Raw genomic sequence first — 19,958 nt, forward strand, 5'->3', positions numbered from 1 at the left:
TGAGGTCGACGCTCTGTCCCGGTTAGCCAGCACAAGTCACAACAACGTGAGAACCGTGTACATAGAGGATTTACCTCAGCCTAGTATTCTCGGGGGGGCAGAGGAGGTCACTCCCGTCAGCGAAGCAGAGCCGAGCTGGATCGACCCACTCGCGAGCTTCTTAATAGACGGAACCCTCCCTGCAAAACGCAATACCGCCAAGAGGGTGCAGCACCAGGCAGCCAAATACGTCATAATAGACAAACGGTTATACCGACGGTCCTACACGCTCCCCTACTTGCGTTGCCTGCGACCTGCCGAAGCCGAGTTCGTACTCCGCGACACTCACGAAGGCCTGTGTGGCGGACACTTGGGGGGCAGAGCACTCGCCCAAAAAACACTTCGACAAGGATACTACTGGCCAACGATGAAAGCAGAAGCCGTCGAGCTCGTCAGAAAATGCGACAAGTGTCAGAAACACGCCAATATCCACCACCAGCCTGCTTCCGACCTAAAATACCTCGCCAGCCCGTGGCCCTTTGCACAATGAGGCATCAACCTCCTGGGACCATTCCCGCCAACAACAGGAGGAAGAAAATTCTTAAATGTTGCAGTAGATTACTTCACAAAGTGGATAGAAGCCGAACCTCTGGCAACTGTTACAGCCCGGAACATACAAAACTTCTTTTGGAAGAACATAGTATGTCGTTTCAGGTTACCTCGGGTACTAATTTCCGACAACGGCAAACAGTTCGAGGATATCAAGTTCCAAGAGTGGTGCCAAAACATGGGGATTCGGCAAAACTTCACATCAGTCGCGCACCCGCATGCAAATGGTCAGACGGAAGTAATGAACAGAGCCATCCTGCGCGGACTGAAAGCACGTCTGTATCGAGCTAAGGGGCTGTGGGCCGAAGAGCTACCAAGTATCTTATGGGCCCACCAAACTACAAAAAAAACCGCCACGGGAGAAACCCTCTTCAACCTCACCTACGACACTGAAGCAGTGATCCCGACGGAAATCGAAGTACCAACATTGCGACTAGAAACGTACGACGATCGGACAAATGGAGATGAGTTACGTACCAACCTTGACCTACTGGACGAGGTAAGGGACCTCGCTCATATCCGGACAGCGGCCTACCAGCAGCAAGTAGCTCACTACTACAATGCCAGAGTAAAGCAACGAAGCTTCCGAGTCGGCGACCTGGTCCTTCGTAAGATTATGGTGCCCGAACCCGGCGTGGGCAAACTTGGACCAAACTGGGAAGGGCCCTATAAAGTAAAGAGAGCGCTCGGGGGTGCATACGAGCTCGAAACCTTGGAAGGCAAACAAGTACATCGAGCGTGGAACATCGTGAACTTAAGGCGATACTACCTATAAACCACCAAACGAAGTGGACGAAATCAGGTCCTATGGGCCACGATGCAAAGCCAAGAGGAACATCGGCGTAAACAAGCAAAGAAAATGGCATATTATCAGCTCGGCAAAAAATCAGTTCGCTGCAAAAGACGCGCGGCAAAACAGGTCGCGGAAGTATAATAACCCGGACAAGTGGCATATTATCAGCTCGACAAAGAAACAGTTCGGGAAAAAGGAACACGGGCAAAAAGATTATCTATTCCGTTGCAAGAAACAGTACATTGGCCATCAGATGGCACTTAAAAAAAAAAATAAAAAAAAAATTGTTACATGCCCGGAGCTACTTCTTCGCCATCAGAAGGCATTTCAACAACACCCGAAGGCCCTGCCTCTCCTTCAGAGTCCGACTCGCCATCGGCAGCATTGGCCATCTCTTGAGTTATACGCGAAGTGGATATGGCACTAACATCAAGGTCGGGGTACGTGTTCCGAATCATCCACCGGCTCAGTTTGAACCCCCTCCTGTAAGAATCCACCATCAGATCGTCAAAATGCGGAGAGGCAATGTAGTCTTCAACGGCCTTCTTCTTGGCGTCTTCAATGCCTTAGGAAAAAATCTGCGTTTTCTCCCTGATGTCCTCCTGAAGATATTCGACTTGATGCTGCAAATCCAACTTCAAGTCCACCATGTGCTTGACAACGACCCCCATGGCCTCGACATCACGCTGAGACCTCGCCTGCCTGGCCATTGCGACACGAGCAGCCTCTTCGACAGCATAAGCAGCCGCCTCAGCAGCTCGGGTATTCGCCTCTGCAGCACGGAAAGCCTCTTCAGCAGCATGAGCGGCAGCCTCAACAACTCGCGCCTGTCGCGAGCTTCTCTCCACTTGGGCTGCTAAGGCATGAATTGAAGAATTCACCTACCAAAAGAAATAAGTGAGCAATGACAGCAAAAGCGACAGAAAATGAAAAAGGCAAACGAAATCTGACTTACCACCATAGCATGAGTTACGGCGCGGTAGGCGACCTGGTTCAAAGGAAGATCGGTCCACGTCGCGATCTCCTCAAGAAAAGTAGCCTCCCTACTGAACTCCCCTTGAACTCCCGAACCCGAGGGCCTAGCCTGCGTATGAGCGAACCCAGAGTGAGCAGGAGCACTTGAGTATGCAGGAGCGCCTGTATAAGTGGTCTCAGCGTAAGGCGCCCCGGCAACTTCATGCATCGATGGAGTCACCTCGGGCTCCCTGGACAGATCCTCTGGCGTGTTGTCTGGAACTTGAGGCTCCTCTTCCGGGGGCAGCTCGGTACGAGTTCGCTTGGCGACCCGCTTCCTCCTCTTCATACCTTGGAACAGATGCCCCCCACAAGTTCTCTCCGCGTCCATCACACCTGCAGAAACGAGTTCGACATCAGAAAAAATAAAGGAACAAAGCAACAAGAAACCGCAGAACTAGAAACCTACCCGAACTCAGGCCAATCGCAATGAGCTTGGCCTCCGTTAAGTAGTAATGGCACTTCAAACCTAGTCGTGCCCATTGCCGGAGGCCCTTCACCGTCTCTTTGTCGAGAGTAACACCTGAATCAGGAGCGACCTCACCCCACCCGATCTAAAAGGGCCATCCTTGTGCACTTCGCACACCGAAGTAGTCCTGCTTCCACGCCGAGACTTTATTAGGAAGATCGTGCAGAAGCTTAAAGCCCGGGCAAGGAGAAAGGTAATACGCCCGTCTTCCCCCAGTAAGAGAACCCGCCTGTCTCTTGAGCATCAAGATGGAGGAGAATATCTCTAAGTCTAAAGGGAAATTCTGCTCGCAAAAAAGGGAGACTCCCCACCAGGTTCCGAATAGAGTTTGGATGAAGTTGGCCAATGGTAACACCGAAGTGGTTTATGACTTCGACGAGAAGGGGGTGGAAAGGAAGTCGCAACCCCGCAGCGAGCTGCTCTCGAAAAATCACGATCTCATCAGGACCGTGTTCCCAAGGAAAGCTACCCGAAGGAATAAAATATGTATACCCCCGAGGCAGATTGTAAGACACAAGTATAGATTGAAGCCCCTCAAGCGTCATGGTAGAGGGACCAAACCTGTCTAGCATCCGACCTCGGCAAGAGGTAGACACCAAACTGCCTGAAGCGGCTCGGCCTACTGGTTCATAGTCCTCGGGTTCCACCTCAGGATCACTGAGGCAGTCGGGGGATATGGCTCGGTTTGTAGAACCTATGTCAGTCCTACTTGAAGAGTCGTCTGAGCTATCAAAGCTAGACATTGAGGAAAGGAGGTGGATTCAGGAAAGTACTCACCGGAAAATTTTGAAGGCTCCGGAGACGGGAACAAGCCAAAAGACCTTGGAGGCTATGTAACCAGCCTAGACGCGAGCTGAAAAAACTTGGATGCGAGCTGAAAAGTTGGACGTGAGCTCAATAGGCAAACCGCAGAAGTGACAAATCGACTGGGGTCCCTCACTATTTATAGCTACAGTAACCAAGAACCGACCGTGCAAATCAAAGACGATCCGACGGCCCACATTTGCGCTGACCGCACGTCCCCTGAGGTCGAGATGTGATTGGCGCACGTCTTTCCGAAAAAAGCGAAACGTCAGCACACGTCTTTTTGAAACTAACGTCACGTTGATGCACGTCTTTCTGAAACTGACCGCGCCGCATGTCTCCCTGACAAATGCCAGCGCACGTCCAGCAGTGGCGCGCCTTTTTCTAACCCGCTGTCACGTCCCAACGGCGCAAATTTTTGAAATTCAAAACGCGCTGTCAATTTCCCGCCTTCTCGGAAACCGAAGAACCCTCGCAAAAGCAACTTGCGCAGTCAAGATTCAAAGGACGGGACAAATCCACCTACCACCTCGCAAAACTCCCCGCACCAGGGCAAGACCCTTGGCACGAGGAGTGGGGGGCAATTGATGAAGGAAGATTTGGCCCGACCTCACAGTTATGCGACACGTGGCGAAGACAACAGCTCAGCACAAAAGCAAGCCTAAAGCGCGAACACCAAGGGAACACCAACGGACCGAACTCCCTACTGGGAGCCCGAACTCAGCCTTGGCCCCAAACCAGAAAGTAATCCGAGCTGGCCTACCTTGTAACAATTCGGGATATACCTCGTCAAACTGGCCAACCTTGTAGCAGTTCGGGATACACCTCGCCGAACTGGCCCGCCCTATACATACCTCCGAACTCAAGACTTCGCCTCGTAAACCACTCTGCATCACCGTCTGAGCACCAAAACCAAACAAGTCGTACCATGCCTGACACTGAGGAAGTCCGTACCCGAGGGCGCCGCACCCGACTGACTTGGGATCTGACGCTTGACGGCCGCACTCTAAAACAGCCACCTGCCACCGCCCCCTGACACTGCCATCTCCAGTTAGAGAGGCGGTTAGGCAGTGGCGGTTCTATCCCAGCAGAAATGACGACGGCCGAATTGACGGACGCAAGAGTAATCATACCCGACCTGACAAGGGCCTCGGAGCGAGTGCGCGAAGTGATTATAAGAACCCCCTGCCCCCAACAAACAAGGTATGTGAACTTTGCGCTATCTGGTCTACACTCTGCCTTTGAGAGATTACTGACTTGAGCTTCGGAGTTATCACACCGGGTTCCCCCCGGAGCTCTCTTCTTTCCCGTTTCAGGCTCCCTGACGCTCCAACTCAGAGGCAAGTTCGTTGACAGCTAAGACCGGCCGGATTGCGCCCCATCAGGAAGTATTCCATGGCTCCATTAATACCTATGATCTGCTTTAGAGAAAAAGACCAAATTGGTGCTGCTTATGTAAGTTGCACGGTGAGACTGCCTTTCATCTTTTAATTTATTTTCCTTTTTCTAACTATATTTGGGAGTGGTTTTCCTTTCTGTTTGGATGCAATTGGACTCTTGTTAATCTGGAAGGCTTTTTTAGTTCTCACACTTTCAGTTGATTTCAAAGACGCAGAGTTATGGGAAGATGCTCTAGGGCAACAGTGGCTTGGACAATTTGGGAAGAAAGAAATATGAAGATATTTGATGATAAGGAAAGAAGCAAAGAAGCTGTGGTTGAAGTGATAACTTTAAGGGTGGCACATTGGGTAAAGACATTAAAGCTAATTGCTGATTTTAAGACAAAAGATTTCTTCAGATCATGAGGAACAATTGCAAACACTGCATCTAGAAGATCTATTGTAAATGAATTCTGATCTCCTCCGGATGTTGGGTGCAAGAAACTAAATTTTGATGGCAGCTATTTGGGAAATCCTGGCCCATCGGATATTTGTAGGGTAATAAGGGATGAGAATGGAAATATGTTATCCATGTTCTCAAGTTATATTCAACATGGTCATGTGGTGAGCTCATAATTGATGGCAGCAATATATGGTGTTGAAAAAGATAAAGAATTGGGGATTAATAGGCTGGTTATTGAAGGGGACTCAAAAATTGTTGTAAATTGGCTGAAGAAAGGGGAAGGAGTAATATGGAAGCTATGGAACGAGCTCAAGTGTTTCAAGCAGATTTCTGAAGACATGGTGATTCAAATAAGATGGATTAGGAGATCAGCTAGCAGCATGGTTGATGATCCAGCTAAGCAAGGAGTTCAAAGACAATCTATATTTTGGGTTGTGTTGTAGTTAGTGGGATTTTTCTTTGGGCTCTGTTTGGGGTTGTGTTGTAATTAGTGGAATTTTCCTTTGGGCTATGCTTGGGGTTGTGTTGTAATTAGTGGGATTTTCTTTTGGACTTCTTGTTATACACGATTTTTAAATTTAATGAATCATTTCTGTGTTGCTGATCAAAAAAAAAAATTTTTGAGGAGGTATTGCTTGAAGGGTTCGAAGTGTCAACACCCTTGGCTGAATAGAGAAAAGAACAAAAATAATCTTAGAGGTGTCAAGAATGAATGACCCCCACCTCAAAGAGTCTCTTATATATTAAAAGATATGTACAATTGCAAGAATGCCCATATAGGGCTGAAGGAGAAAAAGAATAAAATATATAAGTAATATACAACAGGGACTATACTACTAAGATACATCAAGTCACAGAATCTCCACATAAAACAACAACTATGGTCTCTAAGTGATTAATCAATCTTTCGTACCTTTCTAACTCTGCTTTTATAGCTGCCAAGTGTTCTATAGTTGATTTCTCATCCCCACAACCTTTCTCACCCTATGTTGCAATAACCACATTTGCATTCCCAGTCTTCCTAGTCTTCTTATTACTATTGTTATTCCAGAAATCTTGTTGGCAAGAGATGTGGATGTATTTCTAGGCTTCCAGCATGTATCCTTTGTATGCTTGGGCTTCTTACAGTACTCACAAAAAACTTTCTTCTCATCAGCCCCCTTTGACTTCACCCCTATATGTGCAAAATGCTCAATATGAAGGTGGTCCCTATAACTATACTTATCGCCTACCCTGCTCAATATTGACCATGGTGTATGCTAGAGAGTGTTACTTTGTCCTTTCCCAATATATTCTGTCTAATTATGTCATACTCAAGGTTAAGTCCAATAAGAAACTCAAAGACCCTATTCCTTTCTACCATCTTCCTAATTTTTTGTGCTTTCTCACAATTGTTTTCATCACATCAATCTCCTACTAAAGAGGCTTCATAACAGAATAGTATACAGTCACAAATTTCTCCCCTATCTTAGATTATTCACATCATTCTTCAATTTATAAGCTTTGGCAACATTCAATTTTTAAGAATATGTTTTTGTAACAATATCCAAGATTTCTTTGACTGAATCCATCCGCAAATAGTGCTGACTAATGGGGGGTTGTGTAGAGCTCACTAACCAACCAATAATAGTGTAATTTTCCCATATCCATTTCTCAAAAGTGGGACAATTTCCCTCTACTGCAAATGCGAATGCACATAGATTGTGACAAAGTAAGATAACTAGTCACATCCAGCTTGATGGTAGTCACAACATTGAGTAAAAGTGTCGACAAACCCTATTGAACCAACTCCGGGGTTACTTCAAAATGCTCTATTGACAAAACGAAAACAAAGAAAAAAAAAAGCAAGCACTACTAGCCAAGAAGCACTGATCTATAACCAAATCAACACCTCAATCTAGGGTTTCACCAAACCTTGCAACCCAAGAGAAAAAGAGAAGTTATAGCTGCCACTTATAGGAACTACAAAAATCTGTCCATGTTAGATCGAAATAGTGCATGCCCTCAACTCCAATCAAACTGATGTATTCTAACATTTATTAATTAATAAAATCAAAACATTATTATTTCATGTATGTTTTGGTATGTTTCTGTATTTACCCCTTAAACTAGACATCTATGAGACTTATGTTAGTTTAGAATGTTCTTAGCCATTTGATAATTTGGGGAGTTTATCTTGCGAAGGCTAACACTATTGTATTGTCAAATTATTATAGTAGCCTATCCCAACTGTTAGGGTTAGACTTGAGGTACAATGAGTGGAGGTTTGCTAAACCACTAAATAGGGACCATTTCCAATCATGCCTTAGACCTTCGAGACAAATGGGCAAAATTGGAAACTTATACACCCCTGACTTGAAAATGGTACCACACCAAGTATATCCTGGTTTACACTCTCTCTTATTGAAACCTCAAACTATTGGTAGTGGATTTCAACATGTTTTGAAATCACTTTGCAAAATTTATTTATACATATAAATAATTTATTTTATGAAACGGTTTGCTAAAGGTTTTAATCCATGACCCATCTGAGCAGAGAGTGTGAAATTGCATTTCATAGTTAAGAAATAGGTCCTTCCCTGTGAGTAGTGTATAAATATTATGGGCTAAGAGGTTGAGAGCAAAAGTCTCTTGGGCTGAAACCTGATGGGCTTATTTCTCACAATAAACCATTGGTTTTGGGCTTCATAGGATGGCTGACACCCAAAGCCCACTTATGTTTTAAGTGTGTAGTAATACAGTGAACCAGGCCTGATAATATTTACTTGCGGTTCCATAAGTTCAGTTTTTGTTGCTTATTTTTTGCTTTATGCTTGCTTTCTTGTACTGTTATAGGTAGCAAGGCAGTCAATCATCTCAGTTCCTTCCACAAGCACCGCAACCAACTTCTGTTCCCTTATCTTCAAGTTAAGTCTTCCTTTAATCCACATTTCTTCAAAGAGAAAATCTTTAGCATCTACCTTCAGAGCTGTTCTCCATTTTGTTTACTCCACAAATCCTTTCTCCATCATTCTCCCCTTCTCACACTCTATTGTGTACAGTAGCTATTCATTTGTGTTGAATAAGCAAGGAGGAAAAAATCTTACAGTAGCTATTCATTTGTGTTGAATAGGCAAATTCCTTCTTTTTCCTTCTCCTTTTGAACTAGTTTGGGCTTTTTAAACCTCCCATGTACATCTTCAATATTTTCTCTCTTACCAGTTTATGCATCTTCAATCTTTAATAAATTTTTATTATCAATCAAAAAAGAAAGATTTTAAATGTCGGGAGATCAAATAAAAATATGCTATTGAAAAACAAATATGCACACAATAAAGAGAAGCATTCAAGAAACTTAAAGTCAAAGTGATCCTGAAGAAACCAATGAGCACTAGGTTGTACATGCATCAAGTTCACTGCATAAATCACTGTATGAACACAATAACCAGAAGCATCCAAGAGTGTCAAAGTCAAAGAAGATTCTAATATAATAAAAGGGAATGTTTCAGATGAGGAAATCATAAATCATTGTATGAACACAATAACCATCTCAACACCCATATACTGATATGTATCATCTTATGTCAAATAAAAATGTCTAATTCAAGTTACAAAACAAATAAAAGTAGCAGTTACTTCATTAGATGAAAAGCAAGGCACAAACCCTCATAACCGCAATTCTGAAGAAGAGCACAGACTACATGGCGTGTTGAATCATCATTTTCCACCAGAAGAATCTTCAGTGGCCTAAAAGGAAGAAACCTCTCCCAACGAACAACTGGCCCTTGAGACTGTTGCTGCGGTCTCTGCAGAGCAGGTTGGGCCTGGCCTGCCCCTTCGCATCCAGCATTTACATATACAGAAGCCCCATTAATCTTCAACTCATCTTCCTCCAAAAGACCCTGCCCTTCACCCACTACTCCATTCCTAACTTCCTTGTGCTCACCCCGTATATGGTGATTCATTTCCGCCAGCCCTCTGTTTCCAGCACTAACATTGTTCACAGGAACTCTCCCCATCTACCAGACTCAAAATGAGCAATTATGAGGGACCCACATTATTGAGACGTTGAGAAACTATGCTTCAATCCACAAAATAACTTGTACATTCCGCTTCCTTCAAGAACCACTCTCTGCAAAGGCAAAAACTTCAATCTACTCGCAGACCTCACAAAACGTGCAAACGCTAGATATTAAATCACACGCAAAACAGATCCGATATCAATCATCTCAAATACAGCTCCAACGGTGTTAACTCCCTAAAACCTTACTTTACCCAGTATGACCGGAGCAGTGCATCAGGCAAACTAATATATCCAAACCCTCATATATATCTACTCAAAAGAGAGAGAAACGGTTTGCAAGTAGAACCTCCAATATTGCAAGGACGCCGATCTAAAACGTTATATAGGGAAACCAGGTACCTTCACAGAACCATTAACTGAGTAATGGATTTAGAATTTTTTAACAACAGAACAAGAAGACATCGGATAGAAAAGAGTTGATTCATCATTCAAGCAAAACCATAATTCATTTTTTTTTTCTGGAAAACAATGATATAAGGTTAGATTGAACAAGATACCTTAGAAGCTCCTCTGATCATAAACAGAGCAGCCAACGTCGAGGTTAATCCTGCAGAAAAAAAAAAAAAAAAAAAAAAAAAAAAAAAAAAACGTAAAGAACAACAAGATCAGAACTAAAACAACGGCAAAACACCGAAGTGTTTCATATCATATGATTCTCAGATCGAAGAGGTTCTTAAATTGCTTAATTAGGGTTTTATTTCTCGTTTTCTTTTGTTCTTCTTCTTCTCGTCCTTCTTTCTTTAAAGCTTTTAATTTTAGTGTTGCAGAACATCTGGACTGGTCGGAAGACAGTGAAGCGGAGGCAAAGAGGAACATATCCACGGCCTTTGAGGAGATATTAGTAGGTCATTCCATGTGGATGACGTGGAACAATGGAGGTCCGTAGAGTTTGCTTAGAGCCACGTAGGATGCTGGACGGCTTACGTGGAGCACATCGAGGCCATGAGATCTTCTGAGTTGAACAAAATCTAAAGCCGGAAGCTCGAGACTTTGTACCGCATCTCAAATGATCTTCCGGATCTAACACGTGACACGTGGCCTCGTAACACTCAGATAAAGGTTTAAAGATGCCTGGAAAGCCCTCCTAAAGCGGGAAACATTGTTTTCGGTCGGTACAAAGTTATGAAATGACTGAGATCGGCTTCGGTCAGGGCATGACCGCGCTCACACCGTCCCAACAGCTTCTTGCAACCTCGCACAGTTGCATCGGGCGTAAAGGTGCTCGAACGGGTTGCCCTGACGGAAGCCGAACTCTACTTGGGAATCGAGGTCTGCTACTCGCATGTCACAAAAAAAGATGCTCATCGGCTGAATGGCATCCTATCATAAAAAAGGTAACGAACGGGATGATCATACTCTATTCACAAAGTCTAACCTATGCCACCCCTCAGTTTTTAACTATGGCTGCGGAAATGGGATTTAGTCGGTGTAAAGCCCGTTCAAATAACCATTATAATCTTGCATTGGGAATATCTCTTCATGAAATAAAGTATATTTGGAAAGTCTTTTCATGAAATATTATGGGATTTGGAATATTTAAAAGACCAAAAATCAGTCTTTTCTGTTTAGGAATCAAAAGCCCGAAAGATGAGAATGTGTGTGTAAAAAGATCCAAAAAGATCAAAGATACCAAATTACGGAAAGCTTCAAGTGAAGATTTCTCGTCATTTTGCATGATATATAGCCTCTAGACACATTTTTAAAAGCCCTTTAACCAAGCCGTTTACCAAACGGTCTTTGTCTTACAAGACTCCAAAAGCTCAATATGTCTTTTGGCCATTTGGGCTACTGGAAGATCTTTTTAAAAATACATGGCAAACGACATCTATATAAATATATAGTTCTCTCTAACCATGAATTAAAGCATGATTTGTATATTGGGGAGAATTGGAGAAGGTTGGAACAAAACTAAATGAGATTAATACAAAATCAAACTAATATTTACAGTCATGAACTCTTAACCACCATAGTATATTGTCCACGTTGTTGATAATTGCATAAGTTTTATTTATTTATTTTTCGGTGTATAATTATGATTGACAATCTTGACTCCAACCCATTTGATCCACCCACCTTGGAACCCACCCACTCTATTGGTGGGTCAATATGGGTTGAGCAACCCATTAGGGTCAGTAAAAAAGGGTTAGGGTGGGTTGGGTCGATAATTTTGCCAAGCCTCACAATAAAAAATGTGTTTGAGGAGACTCAAACTCAAACTCGAGTCCACCTAGCGTGCTAATATTCTCCACCAATTTTAAGCCACCAAGCCAAATGCGATTTTGTGATTAAAACTGATATACAAATTATTTTATTAGCTTTTGTGTTTACATGCAATTTAAAAAAAAAAAAACAAATGTTTATATTTCACAACTCTAACTAAAAATTAAAAAATATTATTTTATAAACTAATAGAATAAATAACCTATCAAATCTATATTTATATAAAAACATGATTTTTAATATCAGGGAATTTATACAAATAGAATACTAATAATAGAATAATTATTTTAAAACTTACAATTTATAAATTTACACATAATATAAATCTTAAATTTTGTATATATTTATATAAATTATTAACTAATATTTTAATTTACATTAATAAGTAATAACAAAATATTTATTATTTACAAAAAATAAAAATATCATAAACAAAAGTATTGAAGAATATAATATTAAATTGAATCTATCAAAGGCACTAATCTACATTTATTTCAAAAAATGATTTTTATTTCATAAAATTTATTTAAATAAAAATATTAATAATGAAATAATTATTTTAGTAATTAAAAACTATGAATTTTCATACTATATGTATCATAGAAATTTTAACAAAATTGATACACTCTGAGTTAAGATTATATTTTTATAAATTTTGAATCCATATTTTAATTTTAGTTGATTTTTTGTTAATTTTAAAAAATTAAAATTGTAAAATAAAACAATAATTGATATAATAATTAAAATATAATAGGTGCATTCATTTAGTGTCTTGGACTCTTGATTGATCCATTATAAATAAAATTATATGATAACTATGCATCCCAATATACTAATTGTAATATATCATTAAAATTTATATTTTCCATGTATTTATATACTATTTTATGAATATTTTGATATTTTGATATTAAATTTAGTGTTATTAATGCATTTATAAAATTTGTATGTATTTTCCTAGCGTATACATACGTTTCCATATTTTTTATCCATATCCATGCATTTTCCAATGTGTGCATGTATCTATGTTATCTAATATAATACCCAATACTCGATACTGATACTTTAATCCTTGGATTTAGTAATTTGAATGTCTCTTTTAAGGTCAAAGGTTTATGAGTAAAGGTTGAGCCTTCCTCTTACGATTTTTTGCCACGTTTTTATGGTATGTTTTCATGTTTTCTAGTGTTTCATGCATTTTCTACAATTCTTTGTTTTTTTTTTCATTTTTTTGATTTTTTCTTTAAAAGTTATACTTTTTTTGCACTTTTGCAAATTTTTTGCTATTTTCTGCATTTTTATATTATTTGGTATTTTTCTGCACAGTTTATACATTTTTTCTGGTGTTTTCATGCATTTTCTAGTATTTTCTTTTTATTTTTCTATTTTTTCTGAATTACCTACAAGTTTTCTACATGATTTCTATAATTTTTAGTGTTTTCATGCATTTTTGCAATTTTCTGGTATTTTCTACAAATTTTCTATTTTTTCTACAATTTTTTTGCATTCTTTTTTTGTTTTTATATTATTTTTTGCAAAATTTTTGCGTTTTCTACAAAATTTTGGTATTTTTATGCATACTTATTTTTCATTTTTGGGTATACAGGTTGACTCGACTTGTTTTTGCCATGTCGTAGACTTAGTGGAGATTATTCTCTCAAAAATGTTATTTTCGGGTATACAAGTTTGTCATCTCATTTTTGTCACGTAGTGGCCTTGAGAGTTGATTCTCTCGAAAAATATTATTTTCGGGTATATGGGTCAACCTAACCCGTTTATAGCACATGGTAGACTCGAGAGAGTTTGTTCTCTCAAAGTATTTTTGAGTATGAGTGACCTGACCTGTTTTTGTATTTATAGGCGAGGGTAGGTGTGTGGGATTAGTATGGGTGATGGTGTGTAAAGATCAATATGGATGGGTCAAGTAGGTCAATAAAGGTGGGTTAGGAACCTTTTAGAAGCACTAATGATGGGCCATGGTGGGTTTGTGGGTCAATATGGGTGGATTGATATTCAACCCTTACCCAAACCAACCATTTGTCACCCCAGTATAATTTCTTTTTATGGGGTGTAATTGAGCGAAGCCAAACTTTATAAAGCCTTTGTTTGGTTCAATTAAAGTACTATTAGGTTTGAGTTCTTTTTTGTTCGATTTGAGCTCAGTTTGGTATTCAATGAGTTCGAGTTCTGCTAAAAAGCTTGAAAATTAATATATTTTATATTTACATATGTTGTATTTTTATAATATATAGTATACTCATACATTATATAGAATATAATGTTTTTTTCATAATATATATCTTTATATTATAATATATGTATATAATTAATATTAATCGAGTTAGACTCGCAAACTTATGAACCAAACTTTTTATTAGTCAAGCTTGAGTTTGAATAGTTAATCGGACTTCCCTGAGATTCAAATTTGATTAGAATTGAACTCGAATTATACATAGTCAAACTCAAAACCAAACCATTCGATTAGAGCTCAACTCGATTGCACCTCTAATTTCTCCAAAACCCCCATACTCTAAGAGATTACAATATGGTTGTGCATTAAATAGTAAAGTATTCTTTTAGCATCCAAAACATCAATGCGTGACCTTCAAAACCACATTTCCTTCATGAACTTTTTTATTGGTAAAAAAAAAAAAAAAAAGAAACTTTGTAGTATGAGATCATGCTTACTCCAACATCAAACAAGGAAAATTCTTGTCAAGCTAAAAACTTCTGCTACACTTTTGGATATTTTATAATGAAAAGTTTGATTTTTTTGTCATTTATCTATAATATTTTAAAATGTACCAATATCCTCAAGAATACTTATAGATTTTTTTAGGACAAAATTTACCCATCTATATTTAAATTGATTGATAAAAAATGAGGGCAAATAGGCTAATCTAGTATTGCTATTTAATGAATTGAAAAGGGGTAATTTTAAGATATTCAATGCATTCAATTCTCTCTCATTAAATCCAACATTTAAGATATTAATTTCCATTCACCTTTATTGAATCATATATTTAAGGCATTTTTGTTTATTCTCATCATTAAATTCTATAATTAAATCCATACATAATAAATTAATAATTCCAATAACATAAAACTTAAACTTTTAAAATCTACATGAAAAAAATAGTGTTTTCATCTAGGTGGTGGTAAGAAATTTAACCATTTTGGGACAAATGGGCCAATCCATGTCGCCACAATTAAATAATAAAATTCAAAAATATGTAGAATGCAAAAATATATAAAAATTAAAAAAATATATATGAACATTTCCAACATCATATATTTGACATAATAAATAATAATAAGTATGATAAACAATGTTTTAAAAACCAGCCCGAAGGCTGACTTGCTTTTGCCTTCGAGTCATAGGTCACCAGTTGAACCGTCAAGGTCGAACAAGTCAAACCACTTTTATTTATAAAAAATATTAAAAATTACAAATTGGGTCTTTTTTTTGAAAAATAGCAATGCAAGATGCTTAGGGCCCTTAGGGCATATAGATCCCAAAAAGTTACTTAAAAAAAAAAGATCACTCCAATCGGACATCAAAGTGCAAAGTTATGGCCTCCAAAAAGTTTGCGCATAATTAGGTGTGCAACCAGTGACCTGGTGACTAGGTCAAAGGGGACAATTATTGAACTGCTCGGGTTAAACGTTTTTTGATTGAAAGGGTGAGCCTCAACATAATCAGGCCCGAAATCAAGGCCGAGTGACAGTTCGAATGATTCAATCGGTCAGATCAACGATGGGTTGAAATACATTGATGATAAATAAGAAATATTTTTATTAATGATTGAATGGAGTGTAAAATTTCAAACCAATTGGAAATAAAATTATTTTCCTATTATCTCTCATTAAATATCATATCTAAGGTATATTCTCTTATTAAATCTCATATTTAAGATATATCATTCTCATCATTAAATTCTACTAATTAAATTCATAATAATAATTTTAATAATATAACAATACATATTTTTAAAAATAATTTGAGAACAAAACCATTTTCTTCCCTTATAATGGTGGGTAAGCAATTTAACCATTTGGGGTCAAATAGGTTAATAAATAATGTCGTAATTATATAATAAATATTAAAATAAGTAAAATATATAATACAAAAAGATAAAAATAATTGAACATGTTTCTAATATTATATGTTCATTATACTAAACAAAAATAAGTATGAAATGTAAGAAGTATTTTTATTAATAGTGAAAATGGAATGCCAAATTTAAAATTCATAATATTATACATTCATATATTTTAAATGAAATACTAATGCCATAGTCAAATACTAATATTTTAAATAAAATAAAATACAAAGAATAAAAAAAATGAAAAAGTGGACACATATCTAGTGTTATATATTTATGAAAAATAAAATATTGGGTACATCTATAATATTATACATTCATATATTGAATAAAAATAAATATTATACATAAGAAATAATTTTATCAATGATGGAAATGTGATACAAAATTTAATGTGGATCTATAAATCATACAATTTTTGTTTTGGGGTGGTGGGATAGTGGTTTTGGTCAAATGGATCAATCGATAATATGATAGTTAAATAATAAATTTTTAAAAAGTAATAAAAAAGTACATGTAATCAAAAGAATATATAAAAATTGCGTTTGAATATGAGTTTGAAAATATATGGTATTTGAATTTTTTACCAATCAACTGGTATAAAAAACGTTGTAGCCAATTAGATGTTATTTATCAAAATTCATGGGTGGGTTTTGATTGGTTAAAACTCTTTGATACCATGTCTTTGCCGCATAATAGATTTTTATATATTAATTATGTCAAACAAAAATTAAGTGTGATAAGTAAAAATTATTTATATAATGTATATGAAGTACATAATTTAAAACTGATATAAAAGCAAAACTATTTTTCTTATTTAAATGGTGGGTCAATGATCCAACTTTTCAAAGAAACTCATGATGTCATAATTAAAAAAAAAGATAGAACACAAAAATTGAAAAAGTATAGAATTTTATCAAAAACATTTAGAAACATTTATAATGTTATATACTCATAATTTTAAATAAAAATATTTGTTACAAATAAAAATTATTTTTATTTATAATAGAAATGGAATACAAAATTTAATAATAATAATAGTTATTGTAATTTAAAATTTCCATTGTAATGCATATGCACATTTATTACAATTATTTAAGTTAATTTTTAATCATATTATTACTTTTGTTAATTTTCAATTCATATCTTAACTATGATATATCTAAAATTCATGTAATTAATATGAAAAAAAAAATTCTTACATGCTTAACTACTGGTATCATAAAAGATAGCATGATGCCCATACAAAAAGTTATAAAATGATCTTTTTGGTGATGGCTATTAATTATTACAAAATGAAACAATTATATGAAAACAAGGAAAACATTTGGAGGTGCTTGTCAATATGTATGATCTTTCTATGACAAAATAAAAAACAACTTCCGAAAAAAAAAAACTTTGTTGATGTGCCTAAAAAAACAAATATTGGATTATTAGGGTTTGTGTACGTTAGTGATGCAACTTTAGCCCCACAGGCAAGGTTTTAAATATCAATACTCTCAATGTGCATAAACATGTATATTAGGTGGTGGTAAGTTCTACTAATTAAATCCATACTTAATAAATTAATAATTCCATTAACATAAATGCTTATACTTTTAAAATCTACCCAGAAAAAATAGTGTTTTCATCTAGGTGGGGGTAAAAAATTAAATCATTTTGGGTCAAATGGGTTAATCCATATTGCCACGACTAAATAATAAAATTAAAAAATAGATAAAATGAAAAATTAAAAATTAAAAAAATTGAAAACATTTTTAAACAATAATAAGCATGATAAATAATAAATATTTTTATTAATGATGGAAATGGAATGTAAAATTTAAAACCAAATGGAAATAAAAATATTTTCCTATTCTCTCTCATTAAATCCTATATTTAAGATATATTTTTCTCATCATTAAATTCTTGTAATTAAATCCATAATATTGTTTTTAATAGTAAAAAAATAAATATTTTGAAAAGTAATTTGAAAACAAAACCATTTTCTTCCCCTCCCCCTAGTGGTAGGTAGCAATTCAACCATTTGGGGTCAAATGGATTAATAAATAATGCCATAATTAAATAAAAAAATTAAAATAAATAACTATGAATTGTAAAAAGTATTTCTGTCAATGATGAAAAATGGAATGCCAAATTAAAAATTTACCTAAAAATTAAATGATACCATAGTCAAATAATAAAATTTGTAATAATAGAAAATACAAAGTATCACAAAAAATAAAGATACAGAAAATTGTAGGCACATATATAGTGCTGTGTATTTATAGAAAATAAAATATTTGGTATATTTCTAATATTGTGCATTCATTATATTGAACAAAAATAAGTTTTATACATAAGAAATAATTTTATCAATAATGAAAATGTAATACAAAATTTAATGCCAACCTAGAAATCAAACAATTTTTATTTTTAGATTGTAGGTTAGTTGTTTGAGTTGAATTATACCATAGACAAACAAAAGTTAAGTGTGATAAGTAAAAAATATTGTGTAAAGTGTAAATGAAATATATAATTTAGAGGGAAAATTATATTCAAATTGGTTGTGCATTTAAAATTAGGTTGAAAGTTGCTATAGAAACCAACAAAACTCTGACAATCGGCTCTACATTTCAAATTATAAAAACCCTTGCCATGTCATCAGAAGCTTATGTGGTTGTTGCCAACATGAGACTCTTACTCCATGTTGGACACAACAAAAAACCTACACCGAAAATAGGTTTTCAGTTTCTCTCCCACTCCCTATGTCTCTCGATCTTCCTCCCTTATCTCTCTGTCAGAGTCATCTCTCAATCTCTAACTGTCCCAGCTTCAGTTTGTAGCCGAATCAAAACCTCTCTCTCTCTCTCTCTATTGTCATCCCTCAATCTTTCTCATTCTTTTCCCTCACTCTCCCTCTCGGTCAACATCTCTTTTTCCCTCAATATCTATCATTCTCCAGTTGGTGTAAATTTCATAGCCAAGAGTTTTTTGTGAATTTTTATCAAATTGGTGTAATAATTTTTTAACCATACCAATTTGGTCTCATATTCTTTTATACGATCTAATTAATACCATATAAGTGCATAAGAAAATAAAAAAAATGAGAGAGGGGGCATGAGAGAAACTGAGGGAGAACAATGGAGATTAAGAGAGAAGGAGAGATCGACCAAGAAAGAGAATAAGAGGGATTGAGGGAGAGCGGTATGTAGAAAGAGAATGAGAGAAACTGATATAGAGAACATAAATACAAAAGCAAAAAACCAATTGTATTTATTTTAAAATCATAAAGTCGTTGAGCTAATAAAGATGATCGTGAGCAAGAGAGTGTGAGGGAGATTGAGAGAGAGAGGGACTAAAAACATTTTTTTTTTAATTTTCTAATCACCCAACATTAAGGCTCAGTTTGGAAGCACTACAAATGCAAATATGTATAGCATAAAATCATATTTGCACTCTACATATTTGCATTTGTACTCCTTCCAAACTCAGCCTAAAGGGCAATTTTAGTATAAGATTTTTGTTGTGTCCAACATGGATTAAAAGTCCCATGTTGGCAACCAATCACATAAGCCTCCGATGACATGGTGAGGGTTTTTATAATTTGAAATGTAGAGTCGTTTGTTGGTTTATGGATCAACTTGTTGCCTATATTAAATGTACAATTAGCTCCGATTATAGTTTTCCTTAATTTAAAACTAATCCAAAAGCAGTGTTATTTTCTTATCTAAATAGTGGGTCAATGGTCAAACTTTTCAAAAAAACCCCATGATATCATAATTGAATAATAAATATTTAAGTTTATTTTTAATCATATTGTTACTTTTATTTTAATTTAAATATATGTGTGTTAGGCTTAGGCCTGGCCATAAAATTTATAGGCTTTATGTAGGCCCGGGCCGGGCCTAGCTGAGCTGGGCTAAAATGATTACCCCTACTAGTTGGTGGGTTAGTGGCAGAATGCATTCTAGGCCTAATGGCACACAATGTAGAGGGCATGCCTACATTTTTTTTATGGATAAATAGCTATAATATTAATAAAAAGAAAAATCATGGAAAGCATTCAACAAAAGACGA

The 19,958-nt window shown here is 36.6% G+C and overlaps 2 protein-coding genes across 7 annotated transcripts in view; both read right to left on the reverse strand.

Annotated features, from left to right (window-relative positions):
* The window catches only part of LOC148870217 (two-component response regulator-like PRR37), a 56,376-nt gene extending 45,993 nt beyond the window's left edge, over positions 1-10,383 (reverse strand). For 2 of the 6 annotated variants that reach the window (XM_088970868.1, XM_088970871.1), the window contains exons 1-2: positions 10,071-10,190; positions 9,154-9,621 (exon numbers count right to left, since the gene is read on the reverse strand). In XM_088970868.1, coding sequence (XP_088826994.1) covers positions 9,154-9,508 — 355 coding nt within the window. In that variant the 5' untranslated portion in view covers positions 9,509-9,621; positions 10,071-10,190. Of the gene's footprint in view, positions 1-9,153; positions 9,622-9,759; positions 9,930-10,070 lie in introns of all 6 variants that reach the window. The other 4 variants (XM_088970867.1, XM_088970870.1, XM_088970869.1 and 1 more) reach the window with 4 other exon arrangements.
* Positions 1,566-2,935, reverse strand: LOC148870218 (uncharacterized). The gene is made up of 3 exons (XM_088970873.1): positions 2,805-2,935; positions 2,337-2,731; positions 1,566-2,262 (listed from the first exon to the last, which is right to left on the reverse strand). The coding sequence occupies exons 2-3, from the start codon at positions 2,724-2,726 to the stop codon at positions 1,948-1,950; spliced, it is 705 nt and encodes a 234-aa protein (XP_088826999.1). The 5' UTR covers positions 2,727-2,731; positions 2,805-2,935; the 3' UTR covers positions 1,566-1,947.
* Positions 10,384-19,958: the final 9,575 nt, after the last annotated feature.

The sequence above is a fragment of the Nelumbo lutea genome, chromosome 2 (assembly GCF_056320005.1).
Source record: "Nelumbo lutea isolate HS-2025 chromosome 2, American lotus-T2T, whole genome shotgun sequence".
NCBI lineage: Eukaryota > Viridiplantae > Streptophyta > Magnoliopsida > Proteales > Nelumbonaceae > Nelumbo > Nelumbo lutea.